At 38.9% G+C, this 11,626-nt stretch overlaps 1 protein-coding gene across 2 annotated transcripts in view; it reads right to left on the bottom strand.

Moving 5' to 3' along the window:
- Positions 1 to 2,502: 2,502 nt before the first annotated feature.
- Positions 2,503 to 11,626, bottom strand: part of LOC129774606 (fatty acyl-CoA reductase wat-like) — a 53,516-nt gene continuing 44,392 nt past the window's right edge. Inside the window, exons 4-8 of one of the 2 annotated variants that reach the window (XM_055778370.1) lie at positions 4,070 to 4,318; positions 3,568 to 4,007; positions 3,440 to 3,504; positions 3,090 to 3,378; positions 2,503 to 3,023 (exon numbers count right to left, since the gene is read on the bottom strand). In XM_055778370.1, the coding sequence (XP_055634345.1) occupies positions 2,795 to 3,023; positions 3,090 to 3,378; positions 3,440 to 3,504; positions 3,568 to 4,007; positions 4,070 to 4,318 (1,272 nt within the window). In that variant the 3' untranslated portion in view covers positions 2,503 to 2,794. The remainder of the gene's footprint in view (positions 3,024 to 3,089; positions 3,379 to 3,439; positions 3,505 to 3,567; positions 4,008 to 4,069; positions 4,319 to 11,626) is intronic. The other variant, XM_055778372.1, reaches the window with a different exon arrangement.

Below are 11,626 nucleotides of genomic sequence, written 5' to 3'. Positions count from 1 at the left end.
TTGCATAATTCCTGACCGGCTGCTCGTCGACAGATCAGATTCTGATCCTGCGGCAGATCGTTCATATGTGCCGAGAATATCAAGTTTCTGCACAACACATCTTCGTCGAGTTTGCGGATCTCAGGTGATCTATCGGAATCGTTTTAGACGCAAAAGGGACTTCGACAAGGCGATGGAACCTCCTCTCTGCTCTTCGACGTGTGGCGATTAACGAGTTTGCCTACCTTGGTTCGTTGATAACAACTGACAACAACACCGGCCGTGAAATGTACTATGACCTACACTAATCCCTAAGATCTAACAAACTTCTCCGACTTCCTAGAAAGTGTACCATGTACAAGTTCTTGGTAAAGTCGGTAGCCCTCTACGGACACGAAACATGGAAGATGTTCGAAGTGGACTCGCAAGCACTTTTCTAACATCGGTGCTCAGAACAATTTCCGGCAGTGTAGTTTTCTAGTATGGCTTTTCTGAGTGTGTAGAAGGCGCAACGTGACTTTTACTGGACGAGTGCGATGAGCGGGACATGTTGCTAAAATGGAGAACAACAGCTCCGCAAAGATGATGTTCGCCACAAATCCGGCGGGGAAAAAGAGTCGAGGAACCCAGACTGCGAAGTGGTTGGACCAGCTGAGACAGGACTTGGTAAGAATTGGTTGGAAAACTACGGACAGACCGGGCTCTTAATGTGATTTAGATTAATGGTAAATAAATAATACAAGACGTGTTATGTATCTACAATGCTCGAGCGCACCATTATCGTCCTGTCTCTGGGTTTAACCCTTTTACGGGTACGGGCAACTATATTGCCACCAACAAAAAATATTCTTTTCGCAGCTCGTGGAAAATTATTTCAATATTTTGCTTAGCCAAAACCTTCTAAAGGTATCTGGCAATACTCGATTTTTTTTGGGCTGCTAAAAATGTACGATATTTATTTGGGAGTCATTTTTATGTAACAAAATCCACGATTTTAGAACGTCGGCAGGAAATTCTATTTAAACTCGTTGAAAATGCAACAAGTTGAAAAGTTTTTCACTGTGAACATACTATTTAGGATCTACTGTGTAAGATCATGCAGTATTTTCAATAAAATAAATGGTGTATTTGATGAAAAATTTCAAATTTTAATTTTAATTTTGTTGCCGTTGCAGATGAAACTGGCTCAACTTGTTAATCTTCGAAATTTTTGGAAGCGCTCTTGAACAGTCTGCCAAATGAATATTTTTTTGATGTTCATCAATTTAAGAAAATTAACATGATCAAATTCTAATATTGAAATATATTGACAACGCGGGACATTTTCGCTTCTTTTGTCAAATGCAGGACGTTTGCAGGACGTAATCTAACCCGGGACATTTTGTGAAAATATGGGACTGTCCCGCGTAACGCATTTTGAATTTCAGATAATACATTTTGAATTTCAGATTTCTGTAAATGAGAACACCTTCTACATGTTATTCTATAATATTTATGCCACACTATCGCAATGAATACTGATCAAAGGTGGAAAAGGGAAACAAAAACCGAAAATCATACATGATTCCGCGTGTGGGTGTAATTTTACTTCGATATTAAGCAAGGGTTTAATATCAAAATTCAATTCGCTGATGGTTATATTTCGGTTTGTGAGTTAACAGAGAAGCGATATTAGGTATGTACGAAAAAAAATCATTTTTGAGTGTAAAATTTAAACTATTGAAATAATTGTACTGGTGGGGTAAAACGGACAATTGCCAGTGGGAGTGAGATAAACTGTGAGAAGTCTGTTTAATTTATTCCTAAGGAATGTCCTGCGTCTATAAATGGAAATCAAATCGCCAAATGTAGACTGTTTAGAAGCTGACTGGAACCAAAAGCAAAATAGTCGAAAAATTATAGTCGGATTAATTCGATTTTTTCATAATTCAACGGACATTCGTGATGAGTTTAGACCTTGGTTGAATAAAATTATTCTTCTCGCAATCAATAAACCTCTACGCTTCATATATTACAAACCTGTCCGTATTCCCCCACTATATGTCCATATTACCCGCAACGAAATTTTTTTTGTACTTTTCGGTCAGTAATAAACATTGAAAAAAATCCTATTTTGTAAAATATTTGGCCAATCAGGTAGAAAAACAGTATATTGAATTGCAAAAAACTGCATCAAAGTTTTTGGAAATATGAGTTTCCAAAGATAGAATTGAAGTTCTTTTAACATGTCCGTTTTACCCTCACCTCCCCTACATGTTGTCAAAGCTCTCTCCATTCGCTGGTTTGATGTAGTATTCATTTATGATTATAGTTACTCCGTGTGAGCGTTTGAACGACACAAGGATTGAACTCGTACTGCATACACTTTATGGGTTTGGAACATTCTCAAGGCATTAACGATGCTTTTCGAAGCATTTGTACAATTAGTCTCTAATACCCTGACACTAGTACTCTAATCAATAGATTCATTCTCATCGGATTTCGGATGGCATAATAAGTGTTATTGTTATAACAAAAATCAATTTAATTGATTTTAGAATAAGTACACACACGAAACTCGATAAAAACATCTAAGAGACTAACATCGTATACAGTCGTATGAACTACGTAAATCTATTTCATCACTTTTCTGTGTCTCTTCGAGTTTCTTTCAAATGTGGGTGGTTTCATTGAATGCATCGATGACATATTTCTTTGTCAGGATGCGTGTTTACGTACATTTATCGACCTTTTTATTGATTATTCCTAGCTATGACGTTTATCTTAAGCTTGTGTACACAGCTTGCGATGTTCATCTCTTAGATGTTCTTATTCCTCAGAAGAATAGATAATACAGTTGTAACACTATTAAACCAAAAACAATTGCCAATATGCTGTTCACAGTCAACTCCTTCCGTCTTAGAGCCGCCCTAGCCTGTCGTACGTTGTTGAGGTCTTCTTTGAAGAAATGTTTCTTCAGACCGGGAACTATACGCTCAAAGTACAGTCGCCAACTGTACGTACGGTTATCACAAGGATATTGCCGGAGATCAGCGGAGTTCATGCTGAAATGCGTGGAAAAAGTACATTTGGTGTTTATATAGATAAATTTTAATGTGAAATTGTCTTACTGAAGATACAGGTCGCGCATGTTCTGGTTGTCGAAGAAGAATGTGGTATTGGTGAATATCTTGACCGTTTCTACTACTTTGTCAAGTTTTTGGTATGTGCTAACTAGGCGTGCCTTCTCACCCCGCAGTTTCAGTGCGCTGTCCATAATGAACGCAGGCAAGTAGTGAAGGAACAATGAGTAGATCCGAAACAGGGTATCGCTGGTGGTACACACGGTTATTGGTCGGTAGATGGCAGTCAGCAGTGGATGCTTTTCAATAACTTTTTCGCACTGGATACGACGTTCATCTGGGATAAAAAGTGAATCATCTAGTGATAAACTCATTATAAATATAATATGTTAACATACCGAACGTCAATGGGTTGTCTGCAGAGCTTATGCAGTTATATACTAGCATTTCCTTCTCCTGTTCTCTATATATAGTGAAATTCTCGATGGTTATGTCATTTAATATAAGCATAACGATCACAACTCACCTCGTATCGTAGGTCTTCCACCCCACTGCGATGATTGAGTTACTAACGTAGTCCACCGGCACCGTGTCGATTTGTACTTGTGGATCGATTTGGCTAGTCCGAATTAAACCATAGTACCAGCCGATGAATGTTCCGTTGGTTCCATAAATGTTGTCACACCAGCCGGACATGGGTTCGTCCAGAGCGGGCATTACGCAGGATGGGCGTACTACTGCCACTGGGAAATACTGCCGATAACTCTGGGTAATAGCTTCTGCCAGCGCCTTGGTGAAGGTATACGTGTTCGGCCACTTGAGTGAGTAGTTGTAAACTTCTGCCTTCATCTTCTCATCCTCCATGTTTGCCAGGATTTTTTCGGGGCTTATTTCCAGCGGGTACACGCGTTCTTCAATGTGTTCCTGATAGCTGTTTGAGTACGCCGTCGATACGTAAATAAAACTCTGGAACACAAATGGTCTTTTCAATTTTAAAACATGAATCTCATTAATCATACACCCCATACCTCAAGGTTTTTCGCTAATCTCCCAATTTCCAGCACCTCTCTCGTTCCCCGTATGTTGATACTGATAGCTTTGATAATTTCCTCGTCAAATTTTACCGTGGCAGCAATGTGCAGGATGATGTTGACATTTTCGCGCAGATATTCCTGGTTTTCAGCAGACAAGTCTAGCCCATTCTTTTCCAGGTTGCCTTCGACGACCTTGATACGATCCTTGTAGTTGGGCATTTTTTTCGAGAGTTTTGTGAACACCTGTAAATGTTAGTTAGATGTTAGACGCGTTAGATATGTACTGAAGGAATATATGTATAATAAAAAAAAGAATCATTTGGTATCTTGGTATCGATACATTTCTATTAAGTTCTCCCTCAAGTCAATAATTTTAATTAGGAATTATTTTACATTTGCCGCTAGAAATCACTTGTCAGTTGACAGAATCAAGGAAGAGATTACAGTAGAACCTCGATTATCCGCGGAATAGTCGGGCAAGCTATTCCCGATAACGCAAGCATCGTCGATAACGCAATAAAGTACTAAAAAAAAGATGCAAACACGAAAAAAGATATTAGGCTGTCAAAAAAGTCCTGCGGTATTTCCGCGAGGTGTCGTTGTAAGCGCGTAGTTCTAGTTGTATTCATTGTATCGAGTCATACTATAGCTTGTTGGAAAGGCGCGCTATAATATAGTCCTTGACAGTATTTTGTTTGGTTAAGTCGTTCGTGAGTTGTAGTGTCGCAAATATGGAGCAAAATAAAGAGAAAATCCGACATATTTTACAGTACTACTATGACAAAGGCAAAAATGCAATGCATATCTCAAGCTGCCAATAAAATTTGTGCAGTTTATGGACCCGATACAGTTTCTATTTCCACCGCACAACGATGGATTCAACGTTTTCGTTCTGGTGTAGAGGTCGTCGAAAATGCGCCACGCTTCGGAAGGCCTGTCGTCGAAAATTGCGACAAAATCGCTGAATTAGCCGAGAAAGACCGGCATAGTAGCAGCCGTAGCATCGGCCAAGAGCTGGGGATATGTCATCAAACCGTTATTAACCATTTGAAGAAGCTTGGATTCACAAAGAAGCTCGATGTATGGGTGCCACACACGTTGACGCAAAAAAACATCTTTGACCGTATCGACGCATGTGAATCGCTGCTGAATCGCAACAAAATCGACCCGTTTCTGCAGTGGATGGTGACTGGCGATGAAAATTGGTTAACTAACGACAACGTGAAGCGCAAACGGTCGTGGTCGAAGCCCGCTGAAGCGGCTCAGACGGTGGCCAAGCCCTCATTAACGGCCAGGAAGGTTCTGCTGTGTGTTTGGTGGGATTGTCAAGGAAAAATCTATTATGAGCTGCTTCCCTATGGCCAAATGCTCAATTCGGACCTGTACTGCCAACAACTGGACCGCTTGAAGGTAGCACTCATGAAGAAGAGGCCATCTTTGATAAACAGAGGCCGCATTGTCTTCCATCAGGACAACGCTAGGCCACACACTTCTTTGGTGACGCGCCAGAAGCTCCGGGAGCTCGGATGGGAGGTTCTTTTGCATCCGCCGTATAGTCCGGACCTTGCACCAAGTGACTACCACCTGTTTTTGTCCATGGCGAACGAGCTAGGTAGTCAGAAGTTAGCCACAAAAGAGGCCTGTGAAAATTGGCTATCCGAGTTTTTTGCCAATAAGGAAGCGAGCTTTATAACAGGGGTATTATGAAGTTGGCATCTCGTTGGGAACAAGTAATCGAACAAAACGGCGCATATTTGACTTAAAGCAGATGATTGTAACTAATTTTATGAACAAATGAAAATTCAAAAAAATACCGCAGGACTTTTTTGACAGTCTAATATTACAGCATGACCACCATCACTGGCCAAATAATATGAAAGCCATGACCAAAAAGAAAGAGTATAAGCCTATCACTCAGTGACAAATTCCGGGAAGGCCTGAAGATTTACTATGGAACTCGCTATCGCGAATAATCCGCATCGCGAATAATCCGCATCGCGGATCAACCGCTAGCGGATAATCGGGGTTCTACTGTATTTCGGAAGAAGGAATAATCCTCACAGTTTCGACGGAAACCTGGTTCATAGGGTTAAACGTCCTGATATTTTATTAGAATGGCTGTTGTTCAATTATATCGTGCTCGTTTCACAAATCTATGATATAGGTAAAATGGTTTATGTAAAAGGTTATCATGAGATTTGATACGTTAGACAATTTGACAATTTTGCAGTGAAAGAACTAAATTGGCTACCGATTTAGAGGTTCTTCGTTATTCGTCGTTCGTCAGCGTTCAGCTTATCGCATGTGTTGGTAAGAAGGGGACGTGTGTCACTTTTTTTACACTTTCGGTCTGACACACCGACGCGAGTATAGGAGTAACTTTTTTGGACAAGTGCTTTTTTTCATATTCTAGAATATTGTTGAATGAAATGTATAAATTAATGTTAGTGGCGTGGAATATTTATTGAGTATAATGCATAAGATCATTATCAGACTATTCTTATTTGATTTCAGTCCCTTTTGTAACTGGATTGAACGGATCCATATATTAACTATTCGTTGAAATATTCGTCGTTAGATTCATATGTTCAAAAGTAAAATATAAATGTTTGACTTTCGTATAGTTATTTGCTAAATATAATGGTCATACACATACACACTTGTGAAAGAATTTTAAACAGTAAACTATAAACTGATCTGTAGCTTATGGTATTTTTTAACAGTTACAGTTTCGGGGATATTTTTTTCTTATAATAGACAATATCGACAAGAAAACAAGAAATAGAATAGGAAGTTCCTAGAAATCCTTTTATATAATCTTTTTAAGCCCCATCTAAAAAAGGCAATAATTCTTAGTTTACCAAGAAAACAGAGACCAAGAATATTAGAAATATGTAAACTTTATATTCCAGAACCTTTATCATCAGGTAATTATCTAGAAGGTCGTATCTACATTCTTCTCTTCGATAAAAGACCCGAAAAACACGCAACAACTGCATGAAATGTAAAAAAATATGTTTGTTTCGAGTATGCAGTTATGCTATGTTCTGATTCTTACTCCAATGAAACCACAATCGATTAATACGTTTTTATTTTATTTTATAGCTCTTTATAATTCCATGAATTATATTCAAATGCTTTTTTTTTTATTAATAACAGTGAAAAATTCGAATTTCGTTATTTGTGTTGGAGTATCAAAAATTACTATATTTTGAGGAGGCTGAGTTAGATGACTATTAAAACATAATAAAGACGAAGGATACATATTTTTCAGAGTTGTTTCATTCAATCGTACTCTCTTTTTCAAATAAATGCCAATAAAGCCTAAAAAATACACAATGGCAATATTACAGAGAAGTTCAATTTTCGGTCTGTGACACCGTGCGCGAGTATACGTGTTATGATTTTGCACGCGAGTACAGGAGGGTTAAGCATGCAAGTTCGCGATATCTTAGCTAGAGGCGATCTTAAGTTTATGTTCTCTATATACTTCAATAACAAAAAAATGTCGAATGATTGATTAGTATTTCTGCAGGGTCGATGTTATTGATATTGATTTTTATGTACCTTAATTAATATCGTTGTAGGAAAACCAGAGAATGTATAGTTTTTCGTGTTAATGTTGGATTATCTATTTTTCAACACTTGACTGTTGGAAATAGACAGCATCAATAAATAATGATTCCAGAATGTTCCTGTGGCATCTTAAGGATTAATGTTTGACGTCATGATGTTATGTGGCACCTCAATGCCATGTGGGTGACTTCATGAAGTCGGTGAATAAAAGGCATGGACGTTGGCAGTAGACTGCTGAATTGTAACTCGTGTAATTTCTTGTTTATTCTATCGGTTTCACATTGGCGATCCTGCCAAAACGAACGGAAATCGTGACTGTGAAACTATAGATTCCGTGTGATAATTGCGGAAGCGTTTAGATGGAAGTTAATTGAGGTAAGAACAAAATTTTAAATTGTATACCGCAACGGAGCATGGCGGATCGATTGAGTCGATAAAATGAAAGTATTTTGAGTCGGAGTAAGCCCATGGCCGAAATATACGAAGAAATGCATATAGTTGAGTCGGTAGTAGACCAAGGCCAACAATGTGAGGAAAAATTGAGTCGGGTAAAGCCCAAGACCAAGAGCGAAAAAAAACAAAACAATTGATTGAGCCGGGAAAAGCCCAAGGCCAACGTATCATGAAGGTTGAGCCGGGGAAAGCCCAAGGCCAACACATCACGAATAATGAGTCGGGGAAATCCTAAGACTTTCAAGTTAAAAAAAAGGGGGATGGTAATAATTTGAACTGGTAGAAGACCAAGGCCAAATTGGAGCAAGTTGAGTTGGGGAATGCCCATAGCCAACAGTTGTCATATAGTACTTAATGCGAAATAAATTGAATGGTAAAATTGACAGACGATACTCCATTTCGTAAATTTTGAACATTGCTGAGTTTTATTGTGTCGAAAGTGATTTGACAAAACGAAGTCGTTTTTATTTCGCAAGCCGCTTTCGGAATAATAAGTTGCTCAATAATTTAGATAAACCACACATGTACTTCAGTACATTGCCTCATGGTTGAAATTTGACAGCGTAAACGTATGTCTGTTACCATTATTGTTGGTTTAGCGCGATGGGAAGCCATTATTAGAAACGGAAAAAAGCTGTGCAGTTGACTCTCGAGTGTTTTTAGTTGTCGTTTTCAATTAATTTTTGAATTTACGCGTGAAGAAAAAGCCAAGATGAGCGGATACTGGCATGAAAGTGATGTGTCGTCGTTGAGTGATTCCGATGGTGAATTCAGTGTTGAAATAAAAGCCTTGGAAAACAAAGCTCCAAGCGGTCCTGCAAATTTTTCTCCAAACGATGGCGGTCGCGAAAGACTGCATACAGAGTGGATGTCTGGATCTTGGCCGTTAAAAGCGTTTGATGGATCTCGCCTACCCATAAACGTAAGGCAGAATGGGTACGATTCCGAGACCAGTTTGAACGCATTATCTCGTGCAATAGCGCCGTTGATTCTGCTTCGAAACTGACTGATATGAACATTTTCGCAGGCGGAAATTTATTGAATATAATTGAGATGCAAGAAAAACTGGTAGCAGAACGTACAGGCGATACATACGAAGAAACAATAAGTGCTCTGAATACATACTTCAATCAGACTTGCGATACTACTAAAGAGCGCATGATATTTCGCGAGATACATATGAATGTGGAGGAGCCGTTTGTCGATTGGGTGTTGAGACTGGAACTTCAGGCGAAATTCTGCGAGTTTGGAGAGGACCAACGTAAAGAAGAGTTTGTGCAAGCACTGGTGAGACGTTCGGTTCCCGGTATTTTTTTTTTCAAAATATATATTTTATTGAGGCACACGTGGCGTTAGCCTGACGGGGCCGGAAGTCCAATATTTTGACAATTTTTGTCTTTCAACTATGTTAGTAATATGTAACCGATTACTCGCGGTTGGCTGGAGGTTAGTATTACAAGTGTTCTCATAATTGGTATGTTGCAGTCTTCGATGTTCTGTACGTGTGCCCGACACGGGATACTTCCTATTGGGATGCAGCTGACCATTAATCAGCAACGCCCCCCTAGTCTGTACCCCATATCTAGCGTGGTGCGTCTTTCTCGACTCGAGGAATCCAGGATAGAATGGTCACCGGTATTTCTCAGAAACTCTACGAAATGTCACACATTTGGAACAACGATGTTGCGCAAATTATCAGTTATGGTAAACATTTGAACTATATTAGAAAAGATGCCGTAGAGGAGTCAGGGTACAAGGTGGTTAATGCTCTGCACTCATTGAAGCGAGGTTTGTTGCCGAGCCGTTTTGAACCCTAGGAGAAACGAATCCAATCGTTTTAATCGCCGGCCGCGCGAGGATGATATGCAAACGGGGACTGGTCGCAGAAAAGACTCAATTTGCTCCAGGTGTGGTAGACGTCATGGCCCAAAAAATTGTAGAGCGTTTCGAGCTAAATGCTTCAAATGCGGAATTTTGGGTCATTTCGCTGAGTTTTGCAATACAACAGGTAGCAGCTATGGAAGACAGATAGACAGAAAAGCATTGAAACGAGATCATGTTGACGATGTCAAAGAGCAGGCCAACATGATTAATCAGGTATCTATCGAAAATACTCAAGAGCAAATTATATACTTCCCACATTTGAAATCTAAATCTGAAATGGAACTGTACTGTTAATATCACTGCCAATAAATATGTTTTCTATTTAATGATTTTTTTTGTGTTTTTAATGGAATTTAATTTATAACAAATATGTTGATAAAGGGATCATGCAACGAAAGATTGATTTTTTTATTGTAGGAAAAAATGTCTATGGATTGTAACGTTTTCTCTTTTATCTGTTATCATTTACAGTTAATTGCAGGTAATACCAATCCGCTAAAAGGGCAAGATCCGAGAATTGTTCACTGTACTATTGGATCTGAAAAATTTAAATTTTTAATTGATTCAGGAGCTACAATCAATACGACTACAAGTTTTTATTGGCAATTAATTAAACGAAACTGTCGTACTGTTATCCAGGATGTTACGATTTACCCTGAAGAAGTTCTCCAAGGATGTGGAAATCAGCAGCCCCTGGATGTCGAATGTTCTTTCAGAGCATACATTGGAATTCCAGATATTGGGAATCCTATGCAACTGGCCAAGTTTTTTTTTGGTAAAGGGTACGCAATTATCGCTGTTAGGTTACGATACAGCACGCGCGCTGGACCTGTTGCGGATTGGCCTATTCAAAAGCGTTAGTTACCTTGAATCTAACAAAATGTCGGGTGATACTAAACCGCTAGACTCAATGCAGTTTCCAAAAATCCCTATAAAAGGAGTGAAGTTTAAAGTCGATGATTCGGTTACACCAAGGCAGATCATCCGGTATAATATCCCTAAAGCATTCGAATCAGCAACGAATATGCGCCTACGCGCTATGGAGGCGAAAGGCATCATAGAAAGGGCTGATAAAGAACAAGATGTGATTTCTTATGTGTCTCCTTTAGTATTGGTGCCTGAAGGGTCCATCGATTTTCGTATCGTTGTCGATTACCGGGCAGTAAACAGAGCTATTATTCGCGAGCCATATCCGATGCCATGTTTCGAGAAAATTTCGACAGAGATTCCAAATGGAAAAGGAAATCTTTTCTTCACTAAATTGGACTTGAAAGATGCATATCATCACATCACTAGATTACCGTTTGGATTATCGTGCGCACCTGAACTTTTCCAACGTACAATGGAAAGGCTGCTTATAAAATGTACGAATATAATAATATATCTGGACGATATTTTGGTATACGGTAAAACCCCGGATGAATTGAAAGCATGTGTAACGGCGGTTAAGATTGAACTCAGCAAAAATAATTTAACTATTGATGAAGCAAAATCCGAGTACGATCAAACTAAGATTGATTTTCTTGGTTTCACTATAGATGGAGATGGAATTGTTCCTATGAGAAAAAAGATAAATAAATAACATTGAGAATCAACTGTAATTGTTTTGAAATTTTGTAATGTATTGAGCTATACTTT

The sequence above is a fragment of the Toxorhynchites rutilus genome, chromosome 3 (assembly GCF_029784135.1).
Source record: "Toxorhynchites rutilus septentrionalis strain SRP chromosome 3, ASM2978413v1, whole genome shotgun sequence".
Lineage (NCBI taxonomy): Eukaryota > Metazoa > Arthropoda > Insecta > Diptera > Culicidae > Toxorhynchites > Toxorhynchites rutilus.
This window is presented reverse-complemented; position numbering and strand designations above follow the sequence as displayed.